This window comes from Taeniopygia guttata, chromosome 8 (assembly GCF_048771995.1).
Source record: "Taeniopygia guttata chromosome 8, bTaeGut7.mat, whole genome shotgun sequence".
NCBI lineage: Eukaryota > Metazoa > Chordata > Aves > Passeriformes > Estrildidae > Taeniopygia > Taeniopygia guttata.
In genome coordinates this window covers 20,528,743-20,548,449 of record NC_133033.1, presented here as the reverse complement: position 1 = coordinate 20,548,449, position 19,707 = coordinate 20,528,743, and the positions used below count along the sequence as shown (strand labels likewise).

General features: G+C 39.5%; 1 protein-coding gene across 10 annotated transcripts in view; it reads right to left on the bottom strand.

The window, feature by feature from the left end:
• NTNG1 (netrin G1) overlaps positions 1-19,707 on the bottom strand; it is a 152,012-nt gene that overhangs the window by 82,252 nt on the left and 50,053 nt on the right. For all 10 annotated transcript variants that reach the window (XM_030279305.4, XM_030279315.4, XM_030279312.4 and 7 more), the window contains exon 3: positions 2,671-3,311. In XM_030279305.4, the coding sequence (XP_030135165.1) occupies positions 2,671-3,311 (641 nt within the window). The remainder of the gene's footprint in view (positions 1-2,670; positions 3,312-19,707) is intronic.

The following is a 19,707-nucleotide window of genomic DNA, read 5'->3' as shown; positions in this document are numbered from 1 at the left end:
AAGAAGAATAAACAGGTGGTAATAGAGGAGGAAAGGCATTCATTTAGACTACACAGATTTTCATTTCTAATGCAACATACATCAGGCTTATTTCACACTAAAATGCAAAGCAATGACAAAACAAACCTATATTAAGTGGGCAAATCTCCTGCCTATAATTCATTGTGAACTATTAACTACCACATAGTCCTGTATATTTAACATAGTGGCTTTAAGATAGATGCTTTTCACTGTCATTGATGCTTAAAACACAGTGTGAAACAAATTACATTTTATGCTGCCGTTAGAAATATGCTATTATGAGCTTTGGTGATTTTAACTATCTTGACCTACAGGTTATGTTTTTTAGAAAAAGGACTAGCTTTAAAGTGGCTGCCAGCATCCCTCGTCTACTATACGATAAGCTCCTTGGTAACTTCCCTTTGTATCCTGTCTTCATGGAATAATCTAGTCTAGTCTTACCAATTTATATGAATAGCTGGGTCTCAAAGCCCAGAATATGAATCTTGGTAGCAAAACAAAATAATTTTGTAACAATTTCCAGTTAACATTATAAATTAAGGAGCAAGAGCTGGAAAGCTCAGCTGAACTGGAAACAGTGGCACAACTACCCTGTAACCATTGCTTCCCTCCACTGGTTCCCATGCTTGGGGCATGCCAGGGCACATGCTGGGAATGTTGACTGGAAGACCCTAGTGGGGAGAGGCCATAAAGTTTCTGTAAGAGACAAAAAATACCTAAAACTAGACAACAGTGGGCTCATTGCAAGTTACAACTGGTGCAACTAAACGACCAGGGGCTGTGTATTGCAGCCCCACAGCTGCTCAGCAGCAAGCAAACCCTAAAGACTTTAACAAGGAAGGCTCACTAGATATTTAAGGAAATAGCACCAAATCCCAAAAGAGCTGTTCTTCTCATTAGCAGAAAAGTGATAAGAATTCACATGAATCGAATCTAGTGAGGTACATTACACATCAGATACTTCCTTTAAAGCACATGTCCAATTACTGCAGCATTTAGACAACAAGCATCAGCATCAGATAAATTCTCTGTACGGTCACGCTTCATTTCTACAGATAATTTTTCACAAGATTGGTGAGCCCCAGATGTGCTCAGAAGGTTTCTGTTTCTAATTTGCATGCAATGCACTCTTTTTTAATCCTTCAGATGCTTTCTTTGATAAAGTAATGATAATCTAACTGAAGTCAGACTAAGCTCCAAATGGGTTTTCAGATGGGGAGCAGGCTTTCCTTAAAGCCTAAGGACCTACAAATCCTGAGCTTTGATATGATGCCTCAGTAGAGCTAACCTACATGGAGGGAGCCTAGTGTAGAAAATATACACATTAAATAGGTGTTACATTTTATATTGAGGCTAATTTTACCAAACTATTTCAAACAGTATCTTAATCTGTTCATGATCCTCTTAGCCCTCCCAAGAGACTTCTGAAAAATAATTTACAATGTAACTAATGCTAATTGCAAGTAGAATTCTTGAATTCATTCATTTATTTTAGATTTTTAAATGTGGACTAGTAATTCTGTGTGTATGGATATATAGTTGGTGTGGACACAGAAGAGTGCATGTTAACTGCATGTTAAATCTGCAGTCCTAAGAAATGTATTTTGATGATTTTGATCATCTCCATAGGAATAATAAAAAATATAGTCAGCACTGTTTTATATAATCACTATTTCTATTTTTTTCACTCAGTTCTGAGTGTGCAAAGAAAATCCCTGGCCATCCAAGATAGATTAGCTTTTCTGTCTGTTTTGATACTTAGATTCTCTTAGAGAGAAAGAAAAAAAGTTTTTTTAAAAAAGGAAGTCTTAAGCCCTGTACAGGAGAAACAGAGAAGGAACAAAAGGTATATTGGACTGGTAAGTGAATTGCTAATAGAGGTGATCCCACTTATTTCTTCTGAACAACTTGGAATCCAAGACCCATACAAAGGGATCATCCTCCTGCTTGAGGGCATCAGGCAATTGCTAGTTTGAGTTGGGAACAAAATTTCCTGATAGGAATGTCACTACAGTTATTATTTTGGGGACTACAGCACTTGATACCAGCCACCACTTGCCCTAAAGGGAACCATTTCTCTTGAACCCAGCTGAATAATCATCTTTGTTATACTCAAATCAGTCTATCTAAAAGACTGTTGGGTTTTTTCCATTTTTATTCAGCTTCTCTGCATTTCAGAGCTAATTAAAGTAGAAGGAATGGGCTCTAATCTGCACTGCTTTCCTTGTTCACAGCCAGACCTAGTGGGAGGGGTTTGTGCAAGGGCTGCTGTATCAATCACAGCTCACATGAGAGGCCTGGAAAGGTCAAATGATAAAACAGAATCTCTGTTTTTAGTTAACTGCCACTGGATCAGACTCCAACTACCTAAGAGAAGAAACTGACCTACTGCAAGGGTGAATTCCTGAGCCTACACATGAACCATCCTACCTGTGAAACCCAGGGCTCAAGATCCAAGGTGCCAGCAAACACCCAGACCTTGTGCCACTGAGTCAGAAACTTCTGGTATGACAGCAGTGGCCTTCAGCTGAGCCAGATTTCCAATGACCATTGGCAGAAAATATCATCTTCTTTGGGGAAATGAACAGTTTTGAATACTTTCTCAAATCAAACACAGGCACCTGTTTCTAAAGTTATATATTCTCTTACCTTCCGAATACCCTTATGTCTGAAATTGCATAAAAGTAGCGTGCCAGGTGTTGCTCATCTACATATATTTCACCAGTTGCTGGCCTGAGCAGTCTTATCCTCAGATCTGTGATGGTAAAGAAATCTCTTAACTTCTTGGTGGTGTCAAGCTGGCCATAAAGAGAAGCCATGTTATGAAGCCGAGGTCCAGCAAAAAAAGCAAATCTATCTTTAATTTCAAAGTGGATTATTTTACTATTTGTCATGTACCCAGTAGAATATTCCTCTGTGCAAATGATTTCTAGGACTGTGTGCTGTGATAAATCCCTCACTGATTTTGGATCCATGTGGAAAGCATCTAAGCAGTCAGTGGCATAGTATTGGTAGGGCTGCCACGTTCGTCCATAGTCGAGTGATTTCTCCAGGATCATTTGGTCTGGACGGCCAGATTCAAAGGTGATAACTATGTTATCTGTAAGCTCAATGGTTTTGTTCCAGGAGAGTGTAATATTAACATGAAGAGGCTTCGGATAGTCCTTCCAAGTTGTGGACTGCCAAAATGTAGAGGGATGTCTTCCTTCCAGATCGAACATCAGTTCTGGAGGATGAGCCAGTTCTTGGGTACTTGCATCACATTCATTATTGCACATGTAGGGATTCCCCTGGAAAAGAGCAAAGCAGTGTTACAAGGGGCACCACAGAGGTGAGTGTGATACACAAGATGTTTCTTGACTGAGGACTGCTTTTCTCCAGGAGGGAAGTCAAGAAAGATAAAAACAAATGCTTGCAAGTAATAACTTTATCTTAATGAGATTCATTCTGGCTGTTTTACCAGTTGAAGTACAAACACAACATAGAGGGCATCCTTGTGTCTACACTGTAGACATTTTTCTTAGTATACATTGAAGAAAGAAACAAGCTAATTTACCCTGAACAACTTGGACCACGGATTGAGTCACAGAAGAATAGGAACAGTATGCAAGTCTTTAATAGCTCAATAACTCCAACTCTTCTTAGAAAGATGCAGAAGCCAAAGATAATATCTTTTTGAAACAAGCATGTTCCTCAGAGCTTTGTCCAAAAAAGCACTAATTCTTAGGGCAAGTGCATTTTGTTAGCAGTGCAACCTGTGTGTACTCAGTATGAGCCAGTATTCAGTACACTTTCAAGTTTCCTTTCACCCAGGTGGGAAATGTATCATGCTTAACTTGTGCTCCCAGCTCAACACTGCCTTGCCTTCAAACATTTACACTTGCAACCAAAAGCCATTAGAAAAACAGTGCTCTGTCAGCTCTGGGACTTGATTCAGGTATCTGCCATCTTATTACGGGGTACCAGAGTACTTCAGAAAAGACTTTTCATGAGGCACCAGGTTCAATTTATCAGGACAAGATAATCCAGCACTTGATTAGGTGGGAGATGTCAGTGGCTCCAGCTGGAGCAGTGCCGAGGTGGCTGGAGCTTTGAACTGAGGGTTGAGTTAAAAACAGCAACAAAGAAAGCTTGCCAATAATGCACAGCTTTTACTGCTGCTTGTCCTCTGAAGCAAGGTGAAAGTGAATTAGTCTCTTTCTGGCCTTTTGATGCATTAACTTTCACACTACAATCTTCTGCTTCTTCACAAAGGCTATTTTGTCTGCAGATTGGGGATATCTTGCAGCAGTTGCCAAGATATCAGACCCTGTAGGCTGCACTGAATCACGTATATCTAATTTCAGCTTTCAACAGTACGTTAGTATTTTGCTACTTGTTCATTCTGTGTTTGCTCCAGAAAGCAACTGCTGCTCTGTATCCTTCCCTCCCCCTGACACTCAGATTGTGGAAGTCTCTATTCACTGATAGTCAGCACTGCTGGGGAAAAATATGCACATACCTATACCTAGCAGAGCTCAATGAGGTCATTAATGTAGCTGTTATTGTCATTATTCAGAGTTCCCTGCACCTGCCCTGAAAAGAGAACAAGCCCTGGCATGATTATCAACCTTTTCTTTTCTTATAATTGCAGTTATACTTCTCTCCATCTCAAAGCCTGAGGGCAATAAAGTGACTCAGTGCTATCCAGTGTGGAAAACAGGTTTCAAACATGAGTTTCCACCTTGGCCACTGCTCTGCTCCTTGATATACTCCCACGAAACACAAGCAAAAGAACTTCTGCACTCACTTTGACCTCCCCACTGGCAACTTCCTCTTACCTGGGCTGGAAAATGCTATTTTCTTTCTCTGTCTTTCTTGTTAATACAGCTGAGTGCTAAAACGGACAACGATTCACTGGGACTGGAAGTTAGGAAAAAAACTGCACAACAGAAAGAGTTATTTGAAAACCAGCTGTAACAGGAAATACTCTGAAAAATTTTGTCTGTAATCTGTTACAGCTCTGATTTCAAGCTCATGATTGCTATTTCTATGCCTTCCTTTTGAATAAAACAGTGAAAATTAAAAGTAAGTTTCAAGCAGAAGAGAGAAAACACAGAATTTTAAAATATTTAAGCTCCATTTAATATATCAGATACAAATGCTAGAATGTGCTAACTTACACAAGCCTATTTCCCTCAGGGAAAATATACATATTGTGAAATCTGTAAGGTTCCGGATCCTTTGACTATATGTAAATATCAGTTTATCAGAAGATTCTCAGATTTTATAACTCACACCTGTCTGAGGTTGCCCAGAAAAATCTGGTCACTTAGATCTGTGTACCTCTAATCTATATGCTTTATGCTTCTGTGTTTGCTTTGGCAAAAGCAGCTACACTGGGCAGTCACAGGTATCAAAACCCAAAAAACAAATGCTCCTGTGCAGCCAGACAGGTGCATTAAGCACTGCTGAGGGATGGCTTTATTTTCCTGCTCCAGAAGCAACCGCTGAGTCTGTTGTGACTCTTTGTGTTAAAAACTAAAGCCACTCTGATCCCTTAGTCCCTGGATGCTGGAGGAAGCATGTTTTATGACTTCCAGCAGCTAACCCAGGCTGTATGGGATGTAGTTTCTTTCCCTATATTTGTTGATTTATTTTACTCCTTTTGGCTTTTATCTTTTACATTTTAGGAAAAGCTGAGGTGCCAACACAATCAAAGAATAATTGGGAGAGGGGCTCTAAAAACACCCCACAAGCTAATGTGAATACAGTATGACATTGAGAGCTGGTAGCCCTAGCTTGCAACTGAAATGCAGTCTACAACTCTGTGCACAGAGCTTTTTAGGGAAAGATGAGACTATTCCAATTAATGGCAGAGGATTTTGAGAAATAGGTCAGAATCACAGTGCTATCCTGTCCTGCACCTGAAACTCTTACCAGTGGTAACAGCGGTGCCACAACCTGCCCTTGAAATACTGAGTCCTGCAAATGAGAATCCTAATAAAAGCTTCAGGTATATCCTCACCAATAAACTGAATTATTATTTTAGTTTTATGGCACAGAATTCTCTTTTAAGAGGTGAATGATTTGATGACACCAAAATAACTTGTGGGGAGTTCAAGTGCTTGAAAAAGAAAATTAGGAAAAAAAATCTAAGATGATTATAAGCCAATGAAATAAGTGTCCTGAATTCTAACAGGAGGATAGAAATTATGAGTTTATGTAAATTCCCCTCTGTCTACTCACATAGCAATTGCTGATGTAATTTTGAAATATTTAATATAATTATTGCTTCAGAGGCTTGGAATCAGGTTCCCATTTTCTCTGCTGGCAACTTGGCTTTCAACTGCTTCTAATTAATCTTAAATGTAATTTGCATGGTAAGTCATACTTACATTACCAAAACAGTCTAAAAGGGTCTTACTCTACACAAATGTCCCTCAGTACATGTTATTATGAAAACAATTAATTTAACTGGGATTAGTTACATATTTTAATGCCTTGATCTCTATGATAATCCTCTTTAAGATTTTGTCTCAGTAAAATGAATGCAACAAAGACAAACTTTGTCCAATTTGTGAAAACTAAGCTCAGTCTGTGTTGGGGCCATCTGAAGGACCAGATCATTAGCATCTCTAAGTAATTTTGTGCCTAGCAGGCAGCCATAAATAGATCTTCATTTAAGCCTTCCAAGAAGCATCTCTTCAGTAGGGTAAGGTGGAAAATATTTATAACTTTTCAAAATGATATTTAAGCCATTAGGAGAGTTCTAAATAATTAAATACTGATAAATACTTCTAAACACTTTAGTGCCAATTAGCATAAAAGGTAGCTGAGTCTTTCCCAACACCGCAACCATGACCACCTCAAAGAAACCCGCTATTTTCCTGTACAGTAATGGGAGATTGATATTAGATAGCTCATTGCAGGCAGGCAAATTAAGCTGCTATTCATTTTGGTTTTGGCTGCTCATAGAACTGAAAATATTACTGAAACTACTGATATAGTCTAAGTGTTGGCTTTAAGAGGAGGTACCTGATTTGCAGGCACAGTGAGGACATGGGGCATATCACATTACTTGATCACATTCAGCCCTGGCTGGAAAAAGCAAAGTTACCTGAGAAACTCCTGAGTAGGGCTGACTAGTCCCAGTAGGTTTCCCCTCAGCTAGCTGGATTTAGTTTGTTTTAGCACACAGTAATGTCTCTTTGTGCCAGCCACCTTGAACTTTTATAGTGCTGTTGGAGGTGCTCTGCAAGTGTCCCTGGCTGGGGCTTCCAGGGCTGAGAGTCTGTCAGTCCTACTAAAAGTCTCTCCAGGAACAGCACAGTGACCCTGGGGTGAGGACTTAGGTCAAAAACAGATGTCCAGCAGCAGTGTGACCTCTGAATGTAACCAGGGGGCCAGCAGCAGTGCTGCAGCTGCTGTTCAGCAGCACTGGTTGAAGTTTGAGTGCTGCTGCTCAGGTGAAGCCTCTGGTGTCTCACCTGTACAGGTCCTCAGTGGCACCCACACAGGCTCAGGGTTTGAATGAACATGTTGCTTCTTGCAATGTGCTCCCTGTTCCAGTTGAGACCTCGTGGACTTTCTCACTCAGGAACAAAGACAGAGGTGCTTAAATCTTCTGTAGCGTGAATACTGGAAGCTGTATCACAGATTACATGCTGTAATGGACACCTGGCTAAATCCCTACAGAGGATTATAACTTGCATTTTCAAACTGGTGAGGTCAAACTGGCCAAAATTATAAGAAGAACCAAAATAAATTTTCAAGAAGTGAGTCACTCCAACTGATGTTTATACCACTGCCACAAGGTAATTAGAGCAGATGCACGAGAGAAGGAATAAATACAGCCTCACTTACATCTGGAGTGTGGCTGTGTGGTAAATTACCACATTCAAGTCACATTTTTAGAAATAATAGACTACTTCTGTTTTCCTTTTCAAAAGATCATTACAATTAATTCATTTGGTGCATGCTGTATATTGTAGGTGATTAATTAGACAGTAATAGCTAGCAGCAGCAATTGCCCTAATGCTTACATTTTGCATGTGGTTTCTAACCAGGAATTACTTGTTTACCATGACAGATCCAGATTATGAAACCATTAATTGTGAGATACTACTACACCTAATAAGGTGTTGTTCTGCTAAGGGCAAACAGTCAGCAAGGTGGAGCATTGGCAAAGCCCAGGATCTGGTGCATGATAATTGATGTTATCAAAGCCACTACATCCATTAGCTGGTTTGAGAGCATTTTGGTCAATGTCTGCAGAATTATTGCTGTGATGATGACAGGAATGGCTGTAGACAAGAACATTTTACCATCAACAGCCTTTCATCATTGCAGTGACAGCATTTTAAGTTAAAGTGATTTAAGTTAAGAAAGAAAAAGTGCTAAAATCTGAGTGGAAGATTTGATGCTCTTTCAAGAACTCCCAGGCGAGGGCATCTGGATGCCCAGACTAGCACTTTGAACTCTGAGCTGCAGGCTGAACAATGCACATTCTTCAAAATGAGCAAAAAAGAAAATAAAGGGATGTTTAAATCAATACCTTCTGGGGAGACTTAAAAAGATTAAACCAGGGAGGATGTGACTGGCCAAAAATAGACAATAATGCTTAACAACTTCATGCACTTTTAAGCTTGAGAGTACATTGTAGATTATGGTCCTGATCCTGAAACAAACTTGGTGCGAGAAGGCCCTTGTAACTCAGATTTTAAAAATATATTTAAGCCTCTAAAAATTTGGCACTTTGCTGTGTGGCACACAAACCTAGCTAATTAAGCTTCATGACAACACCTCCATGAGGTATAGAATCCTACACCAAATTTACATATAGATGCAGAATTAAAAATGCTTTTGCATGATGAACTCAGTAATCCCTGATTATATTGTACTGTTGCTTGCAAAGCCTTTTTGTAGATCATGTGAAGGTATTCCTGGCATACAGAGCAGTTCTCAGATTACTGCCTCTTTTCAATCCTATGGATTGAAAATGCTGCATAGGAAAACATTTAATATTTGCAGCACCAAATGCATTGGTGCATTTGCCAAAGGCATTTACTTCCTAGCAGAACATTCTCTATTTTTAGTAACTTTAGTTACTTTTTGAAAATGATTTTCAATTTACTCTGTAAGTCAAATAGTTTTGTTTCCTCTGAAATATTTCTATCCTCTTCTGGGGAATGAAAATTCTGTTCCTCTCTGGTAGCTTTCTGCTGCTGAAACTGTCTCTGTCTTGGCAACCTTGCTGATGTAACTTTGGCCACTTGATCCTTCTGGCATAACCTTCTGCAGATCTTATTGGCACTGCCCCCAGTGTGGTTTTGTTATTTCAGAAGCTCAATATTGGTGTTTTCCTCTTGCATCAGCAGGTATCTGGCAACATAATCACTTTCCTATTTATAGCTTTTGCAGTGTCATGCCACGCCTGATGCTGGGACCACACGGTGCTGAGCTCTGGCTGAACAATACAGCAAATATTCCAAGAAAGACTGAGTTTCTTTTATACCAGATGCACACCTGGATTTAAGAAATCCCAGCGGGTATATCTCTCAGAACAGTGGCACGTGTTCTGGCTAAAGCAGCCTGTCCATGAGAGCACTCCTTGGACAAGGCAGCAGAAGGTATCCATCTCCAGCATCCTGCTCAGCTCACATCAGTGCATTTTTGTCTGAGCCAGTTTTCCAGTCACCCTGCTGCCCTGCAGGAGCTCTGGCAAGGAAGTCATGCAGGAGATACAGGGGGTGTCCTCAGCTGGGAATAGCTTATACTGCCAGTAACAACAGCTCGGGGGGTCTCTGCCTTAGGTTTTGTGTTCTGATACAGCTCTCATCTTGCTCACTTTCTGATTATTTTGGACTATCCATGGATTAGAATGGGAGCCATTGAAAAGGTAAAAAGAAGGAGACGTCTAAAACACTACAGCTGAAAGGTGCCATTCCTGAGCAAGGAAAAGCCAGCACAGAAGGAAGTTGGTCCATTATCATGAACAGATGCTATCAGTGATCACAGTGATCATGGAGGGAATGTGAGCATCAAAATCTGAGAAATTAAATCATTCTGGTGGGGACAGGAGAAATCAGGGTGCTGGAAAAAAATGATTTTGTTGGGGTTTTTTTTTTTTTTTTTTTTGTTTGTTTTTTGTTCCTTTGTAGTTATAAATGATTGTGTTCAGAGTTTTGGTTCAAAAAAGAAACCTGTGCATTACAAAAAGTCTGAGAAACAGATTTTGATACTATGGAAGACTCCTGCAGGCCTTAATGTCATGGGAGCAGGGGTTGATGTCCCTGAGCAGCCCCACCTGGGCCCCAGGCCAGACCTCTTTAAGCTTAGGCTGAGCTCTCTACCTGCTCCTTTCTTCAGCTTAGGCTTGTGCTGCAGCCCTGGATCCTTCCCTCTTCTGGAGGGAGCTCCCTTGATGACCCTGATTTGCCCACTCGTTGTACCTGGGATGCCTGATGGGATGTCAGTGTCCCCCAGCTGTGCTCTGGCTCTGTGGGGTGGTGCTGAGGTGGCTCTCTGATGGCACATCTGCTGTTCCCTGGCACTTGCTGAGGGATGTGCAGGGAGTGAAGGGATGGCCACAGCAGAAATGCAAAGTTTATCAGCTTGCCCGAGGGTGGTGTGGAGAGCTGAGTATGAAATCAGATCATGAGATACCAAATCAGGGGAGCATGGGAATTCTGTGCTAGCAAAAATTTCTGGAAGTAGAACACTGCAGTCTGGGTGGGCTCCTGAGCCTCCCAGGCAGGGCACAGTGCCTGAGCTCTGCGAGAGTGTCAGTGTACATAACACAACCATGTAAATGTAACTAGTTCTGTGTTTTTACTACCTACAGGCAAAGTGAAGAAATATGCCTTGTAGTAATGCTGGAGGCAGGAGGGTTGTAAATGGTTTTTGCTTCTGCAATGTTTGCATTTAGGTTTCAAACTGGTTCCCAACAAAGCTCCATCTTCTGCCCCTATGGCCCCCACTGCTGAGGTAAGTGTTTCCTTGTCCTCCTGGTCAACAGCTCTGGAGTAATGACTGTGGAGGTTTGTGCAAAGTATTGATGCTACAAGTTCTGACCAGGATGCAAAATTCTACTTGATTTTTGTGTAAATCAAATGAAATGAGCAGAACAGAGTGCTGATGTGGAGTTTAACTGAGGAGCTACAACACTGTTCAGTGTAATACTATCCTGTGCTAATTTCAGTAAATGCATCTTACTTGGACAGCTCTTTATGTATAGCATTCATCACAGCCCTAAAAAAGTCATGTATGTATAAAATGCCATGTCAGGTTAGAAGTGAGCAGTATAGAAACACAAAAATCCTGAAGTTAATGGAAATGTACAGTGTGGTAATGACTTGAATGAAAACTTCATGGCTCAGGATCTCTCCAAGAAACAAAAGAACCATGATTTTTGCACATATAGTTTAAAAGGAATTACAGTGAAAAGTTTTCATCAAGCTGTTGCTAGTTAGTTATATCTTATTATGGTAAGATGTTGGATGTAACAGGATACATTTATACCTCAGTTTAAAAGTCTTCTGTCCATAACAGATCTGGACTAAAACTCTCCATTGTTGCATTGCCACTTAAGTAGCTTATTGATAATGCTGAATGCATTATTTACTTATTGTGCAAGACCTACAAAGCTCCTTATTCTGTTTTCTCTTGGCTGTGATATTTTTCAATCCAGAAGCTTTCTAAAATGCTCATTAACATCACTTTATTAACTATCTGACTGTCCACCAAAGCAGATTGCCATAGCTTTTTTATAGCACACAGCTATTCTACAGTGTCCAAATAATTAGGGAAGAACTGCTGAATTTGATTTAAACTTGAGAAGTGTTTTACATAACTACAGAGAGAAATGTAAAGTGCAGAACAACAAACTTTTGTCTGTTTCTACTGTATTTAAGTATAGAGTAATAAGAAAAGTCTGTATTATTACTGAGAGTTCCTATAAAGCAAATACTATGAAGAATTTTTATTTTAAATAACATTCACTCAACCCCTCTACTACTGGCTTCTGTGCAAATTCAAACTAGGTAGAAGTCTGAAATGCTAATGACCCTCTAGGATTATGTAAAAACAACTTCAGCACTTCTATGTGTACTTCATACGATAGCTCAATTTACATGTTAGGCTTGACTGACTGATCAACATAATAAGTAATATGCTTTATAATTAGTGTTTAATAATGGGGAATTTTCAGATTCAGTGAAGCTCAAATTATGGTTACAAAGCAGTGTTATGTAGTTTCAAAGGGGTGGTTTTGAGGCCCCAGGGCTAAGGATGGGTACAGGTGTATGCAGACAGGCCCCAAGGGCTCCCAGCTATTCACCTGCTGCTCTCCCCCTCAGCACAGCAAAACAGACCAAGGCCTTCCAGTCACTACAAGTAATTTTGCACTAAATTAAAATAAGGCTACTCTTTAAAATAGCACATACATCATTCTTCTGGGTTTGAAGGAGGGGGCCTTGAAAAAACTGGAAGACAATTTAAGAAATGCTGTTTTGTTACTTTTCTGGTCCAGCAACTTCCAGTGGGTCTCTTTCCTTCCGGATTGCACCTTTGCCATGGTCTCAGTCCTGTCTCAAGAGAGAATTAGCCTCACATGTAGCAATGTGCTGCTTGCTCAGCCCTCTCCCTGTTCCCCTGCCCCTGCAATTCTCCTGGGGAGCTGATGGTCTCTGAGCTGGCTGCTTCTCTCTAAATTAAAATTTCCTACAGATTTGGGGGATCCCACATTTGTGCCTAGAAACTATGCTGCTGTATTGGTGAGTTGGATGTGTCTGAAAAACAAGTACTTTTTTCCCCAGTCTAAATTTTTTCACTGAGTCAGGTCTCTGTTCTGATGCACTGCTTGGCCAGATGAGTATTGGTACTACCAGAAGGGATGCAACAGCTGGGAATGAAGTGCAGTGCAGATAGATTGACTGGCTTAAGAGCAACATGAAAATGCACCCTAAATAGTGAACAAAGAGCTAAATTATGCCTATGCTGTTGTACTCATGCTTAAGAGACTAAAAGGTCACTTACATACAGAAATAGCTACTTGCATGTGCAAGTGTTATTTTATATTGTAGAAGACTACTCAGGGAGTGTACATGTCTGTTGGACTTAGACACAACCATTTCTGTCCCAACAAAATGAATTTCATTGCATATGTCCCCCCAAGGCATCATTACAATTTTATTCTTACAGAGAGCAGAAGGATTGAGGACAACAAATTCAGATTATTTCCTTTCTGACAGATGTAAACATAGCACCTACAAATGCTTACCCTGTTCTGCACTGCAGGTATTGGTATTACTGTTGCAAACTCAACTATCTAAATTCAGGTATGAAGAATTCTGTTTTTTCTACTGGTAGTGTTTTATTTCCTCTGTATTTACATATCTGTGTGAGCATGCTTTATATTTTTAATTTGCTTCACCTGATAATTTTATTATTTCCTGAAAGTGGAGCTGTAGAATATGCTACAGCTGGGAAGTACAGCAGTGTGATGGAAGGTATACCTTGTTATGTCACTGTGATTGTGGGTTCTATGTTTTACTCTGGACACTGGCAGACTGTGTTAGTGGAGATAGCCAAAGGCACTGTACCAAGCTATTCTGATTGACAAGAAGTTTATACAAAACTGTTTTCATGCACAGAAATGCACGACTCCTGAACTAGGAGCTAGTTAAAAGGGAAACTAACAAAACCAAATCCCAAACCCTACCTAGCTTTGTGAAGACGCAGTCCTTGATTAAGTATTCACCCCCACAAACAGCATCTTATAATTTATTTCTCACTTGTGATTTTCACCAACTTAAAAGATGCTATTTGCTTGCCTAGATGTGCAGCTACACAGTCATTCTGCAAAATCTGTGGGATATTGACTATGAATTATGGCAAGACCATGAGCAGAAGAAAACCAAATCCTCCACGGTATTCATTAATGGTTGCCTGTGACAAACCACTGTCAGCTTTAATAGTTTTCCTGGGGTGATTCTTGCTTCCTCTGTGGGAGACTTTTGAGATTGCTAAAGAGGATTCCTAAGTAGTAGCAATAGTTAAATAACTTTCATCAAATGTAATGCAAAACATATTTAGAAAAAAGTTATCTTCAATTTCATTTTATTTCTTCATAAAGAAGTTATCTTAGAACAGATGGTCTAACAAAATACCTGCCATTACCAAAACAGTGAGCTGATGTTTTACTAATCACCCCAATGAGAGAAATGCTGAGTGCCATTCAATAAACAGTTAATATCCCAGAGCTGGACTTTTTCTTTGTTATCATTGACATTAGAGAGCCTTTCCAAGCCAAGGCAGGCTGTCTTCCCCAGCTCTGACCGTCCTTTATTTTGTGTGCTATCACCAGTTTGAATAGGATGCAGTGCAATAGCTATGAAAACTGATAGCAAAACCAGGTCACTTTAAAGCTGCAAAAAAACTTTCAATCCGTGTTTATGTAATGTTTTGCATACTACTTCTTAGCTCTAAATCCCCAAACGACTTACAATCATGTTCAGCTGCCCACAAAGTTACAGGTGGAGGAGATCAGACAAAGAGGTGAAATAATTAGTGCTCAGACAAGTGGTGGGTGAGCCAGACCCTTTTTCTTTGCCTCACGGGCTTTTTTTTTCCCAAAAGAAATTATTTTATTAATTATTCTTTTAAAAGAGAAATCTTTTAATTAATTCTATGGCTAATGCCATAGAGAAAAGACAGTGCAAAGCCAGACAACAAATAGAAAGGACTAAAGAAACAGGAGAAATTCCTTTCTTGGTAGGGATGTCTCAGCTGTGTTTTTGGGACTGTCTGCATCTGCAGACACTGTTAATCCTACTCCAGAGTGTTATTGGTTCTGTGCTTGTGGGCTTCATGCAAATTTGTATTTCTACAATAACTGTAATTTTATTTCTGATTCTTAATGTCAGTATTACTTTTGAACAATTTTGGACCTACTAATACATCTATTGCCATTTTTAATAAGTTTTAGAGCTGATGGATTGACACTGAATGTCCAACACCCCAATTAGAATTGCTGATGTTTTGCAGAAACGCTGTTTTTAATATCTATAAGCCCTCTTTCCCCGTCTTACTATTGCTACAGAATCTGCACTCATTTCTGTTGAATTTGGTAAGTTTTTTGTTGCAGGACTCCCAGGCTTAGAGGGCCTTTGCATGTATGTGAACCACTTAAAGGAAGAATGAAAAAGAACATAAACAATAATGACAGGTGTAAGTGAAATCCAATTTCACCTCATGTCTCTTAAAAGGTGGGCCACATTGTTTTCCCTTCATTTGTGTTTGTCAGGATGATAAAATAAATATTTTTTATGAGTCACAGTGTATACCTACATAATGTGAAATTGTTATAGAGACAAATTTGAATGTTGAATTATACAGTGAAGGGATGTCTTATTAGTATTCACAATGAATTGTGTGATGTCTCTACACATTCAAATTAGAGTACATAGTGCTTTGAAAAAGAATAAAGGTGCTCATCAAATCCACATTAGGAAACTGCACCAATATAAGTAATTCAATCAAAAAAATCCCCACATATTATCTTTTGAGGAAGGGTTGCAAACTTTGTGATAAAATAGTAATTTGTTCAGTTCTGTGCTGGAAAATGTCATGTAATTTCCTTTATTACATATGTCCATAATAAAAAATAACCACACAACTCTGAAAAATATACAATGACTTCCTAAAATCATTAACACTGTTATCTGCAAATTTATACTTCAGGTATGGTATATGCTTGCACTGCCTCCTAACAACCTGTCATTTAAAAAATTTATTTCATCATAGCACACTGGAATTTGGAAAAGCCCAACTGGTTGTGTGGTAGTGCTGCTAAAAGGGGAAGGAAAGCAGCTGCTCCTGTCCCATGCAGAGGGCAGGGTGTAATGTCTGCGTGATCCCTGCTGCTGCCTCGGGTGGGCACCTCGGAGCAACGGGGATAAAACCAGTCCCCAACAAGATTTCATAGCCTCAGGTACTGTCCCAAATGACACAGAGTACCTCCCAAGCCTGAATGTGAATATTTTACCTAAAGTAAAACAAGAGCATCTCCATATGCAAGAAAGGCTTATGATAAGGTATGTAACACTTTCAAATAACTCATCAGATGCGTAGCATGCAAGCAACTCCCCTGAACTGAAGCAAACTTGCTCCTTGGTTTCTTTATAAAGTAATTGAAATGTGAAGATGAAGAGGCTTCTTTCCCTACAGAGCTGTGGCAAGATTTCTGCAAGCTGGGGTCTCCCTCTGAAGCTCTGCATGTCTCCAGTGTAACCAGGAACAGTCATGAATCCATGGCTAACTCAGGTAACTTTGGTAGTAAGACCAGGGTGGCCTGGGCCATGTAGTGCTGGCATTTCAATGCTGCTTGCCTATGGGGATGTTGTGCTGCCAATTCTTTTTTTGTGCTATTAACCCCCCACAGAGATTAAATCTGCATGTGTATGCTAGGACAAGACAACTGTAACTCATGAACATTGTCGAATGAATATAGCTTAAAAAGTATTTGACTTTTGGTAGGCATTAGGTGGAGGAGTTTCTCAGAAGAAGAGACTGAATGTAATTTTTCTATAGTGGTAAAAAATAGACTTTCTACAATCGCCTGCTGGGATGCCTGAAGGTAAAGTTTAAGGACAGGGTTTCCTTTTATTCTATTACATTTCAATCTATTACAGAGCAAGTTGATAAGAGAAGCTCTAAGAATGCTTCTTTCCACTGTACCACCCTGGGAAGTAATAAATTACAGCATATTATATTCCCTATCAGTCCTACCAATCACACGTCTTACAGAAGATGTGATAAAGAGAAACACCTCGGCTAGAGTAATGCAATTAACTGCTGCCATTTGAAATGTGAAAAATTACATTCTCTTATTCCAGTCTGTCTAGTTGCTCAAGTAATTTTGAGCAAAAATGCTGTTTAATGACTTGACGGTTGACTGTATGACTACTTTGCAGCAGACTCTGTTTCTTGCAGTAGGTGCAAGAAAGGTCAAAACCTTTCACCAGCCTGCAGTGTCCTGGCTGTGCAGCCCAGAGGTCGGGGTGCTAAGGGACAGGAGAGTACTGGGGCAGCCCAGCTCCACCTGAGCTGCCTCTGTAGGTGGCACAACAGGGACAGCCCCTCCCCAGCACCTGGGTGTGCCTCTGCTGTCAGATGGCAGCTGGGCAAGACAGCAGCTGAAGCCAGAAAGGGATGAATATGAAAGATGTGCCTCCATGTGTTCCTACAGCTACACAGTCATTCTGCAAAATTTAAACAAGCCAGTGCTACTCAGCATTTATCTTTAAATGGAATTTTAGGTTCCAGTTAGTATGAAAGGAGCTGTATGAAATGCACTTACCAGAATGAGAAGTATCTGTTTATAAAATGAGTCAGTACTTGTAAGGGTGCAAAAATAAAAGACCTCAGAGCAGGTGAGGTATTCTCTCATCTGACAGAGAATTTAAGGCTGTACTGTGCTACAAACCAGAGCCATATGCCCCTTTCTTTAAAGGTATGCAACATTTACATCTTTTTATATAAAAAAACCCTTGCATATAGCATCTGAGTATTTTCAGGCCCCAATAAAGTGTTTTATGGATAAGAAGTGGCATAGCTCTGCTTGTAACAATGTCTTTAGACAGCATACAAAATCACCATGTTCCACATGGCCATCTGTGATATGTTAATGCAAAAGTAAAAAAGAAAAAAGCAACTTCAAAAGATATGCCCTTGGATTTTTTCAATTTTCATTTCTCCTAATTTTTCACTGGGCATTTACTTAAAGTGCTGCAGTGAGATCAATGGAAAATAACTCCAAGTTTTAGCTTATAATGGAAGTGAACATAAGGCTGTAAATAATTTTAAATGGATTTGAGATTATTTTTGTGAATTCTGTTATACAGCACTTGAATGCACCAGTTAATAATATTTTGTGGGCACATGCAAGTTCAAAAAGCTGGTCAATAATTAAAATATATATAAGAAAAAAGCAAGCCCCTTAAGATATCTTTGATTTTAATAACTCACAGTGACATAGTAAGGTTATGGAAATTATGTATTAATGTAATTTATTCAAGAAGCTGGAGAGATACTTGTCTTTGCACAGGAACTATTAAAGAAAAATAATCTGCTGTTTACCTCTCATCTCCTTGCAAACATTTATGACTCTGTATCTCTTATCTGTATATATTCTGCAACACAGTACTGACTAGCTTTTAATCATAAAATCAATTCCTCCATGTGATACTATGCCTACTCAAGTTCCTTCATATTTCTCAGACTGCTTTGCTAGACTTCATTTTGTAATTGTTATTTTGCAGATATAAGAGAAACTCAAGAGTCATAACTATATATACATATCTATATTTATGTAACATTTTCTTGTAGGGTCCTGTAACCCCTCAAACCTGGAGAGACTGCCTGCATATTTGCTGAATTTGGCTGGTGCCAAAAGTTTGGATATGATGCTCAAAAATAGAAACTTCTGACTTTTTAAAAATCTGCAAGCAAGTAAGAAAACCATTTAAAACTCTATGTTGAATATATGAAGGCATATTTAAGTAGTTATAAAACAACCCTATGCCATTAAAAATATTTTATTAGGACTTTATAGTTTATTTAAATTCTCTGAATTTTCTTTCAATGAGGCAAACCCTATCCCAAGATTCAACTAATTTAATTCCTAGGCATGAATTTGCTGAAACCAACAGATGTTCTTACTGAGTAAAATGTGAATAGCAATTGAACAAAAGCTCTGGGAGGTATAGCAGTCCTTATGAAGTCCCAGATTATCCTGCCACCTTCCAGCAGCTTTTAACTCCTCATTTTCCTCCCCTGCCATTGGGGAGAGCAGATGATCTTGGACTCCATAAGCACTGGGATAGCTCTGAAGCTGCTTTGCCATCAGCTGCTCCCCCAGTTGCAGGGGAGGAAAATGAGGAGGCAGCTTTTGACTGAGGAAAAACTAAAAGTCACCGCTCTGCTCCTGGAGCTTGTAGGTGTGGAAGGCTTAGGACAAGATCCCTGCAGCATCCTGGGGCTGTGGGGAGACCATGAAAACAGGGAATGGGCCCCACAGCATCACCTAAAGGCAAATAAAAAGGCAGTAAAACAAATGTAACTCAAGTAAGTCTGAAGAGTAATTGTGTTTCTCTGAGTTAAAGCAAGTGTTTTTCATACCAGTGCTTGCCTTCTCAGGTGCTGCCTTTGTTAATTAAAGAAATGCTTTATAATAAAATAGCTGTCACAGATGATATAATGCTATCACTTTGATATCTTAATTAAATTACACTGCAGGCTCTAAGTCCTTCAGGACACCTTCATTTAAGATGCTCCGTGCTTGTCAGTCACCATCACAAATGGGCTTTTTTTTTTTATACCTACACCTAGAAATTCCTGGCTATATTAGTTGAGTCTAGGCTAGCAGAGTGGAGGTAGGCATGGGATGATGTGACTACAAGAGATTAGACTGAAAAGGCAGATTTGTTTAGGTTCTGACTAGCTTTTATACAATAATGAATCTTATTACCCTGCAGGACAGTTTAAGATAAGTTATATAGTAATGGCGTTAAAATGTGGATTAAGTAATGGACAGTCCACATTTTCCTTTAAAAATCATAGATGCCAAAAAGTCTAAACTCAGTGTTTGTCATCCTTCTTCTTATCTGCAGTAGAGGAGCCAATTTTCAGTTTACACAGAGTTCA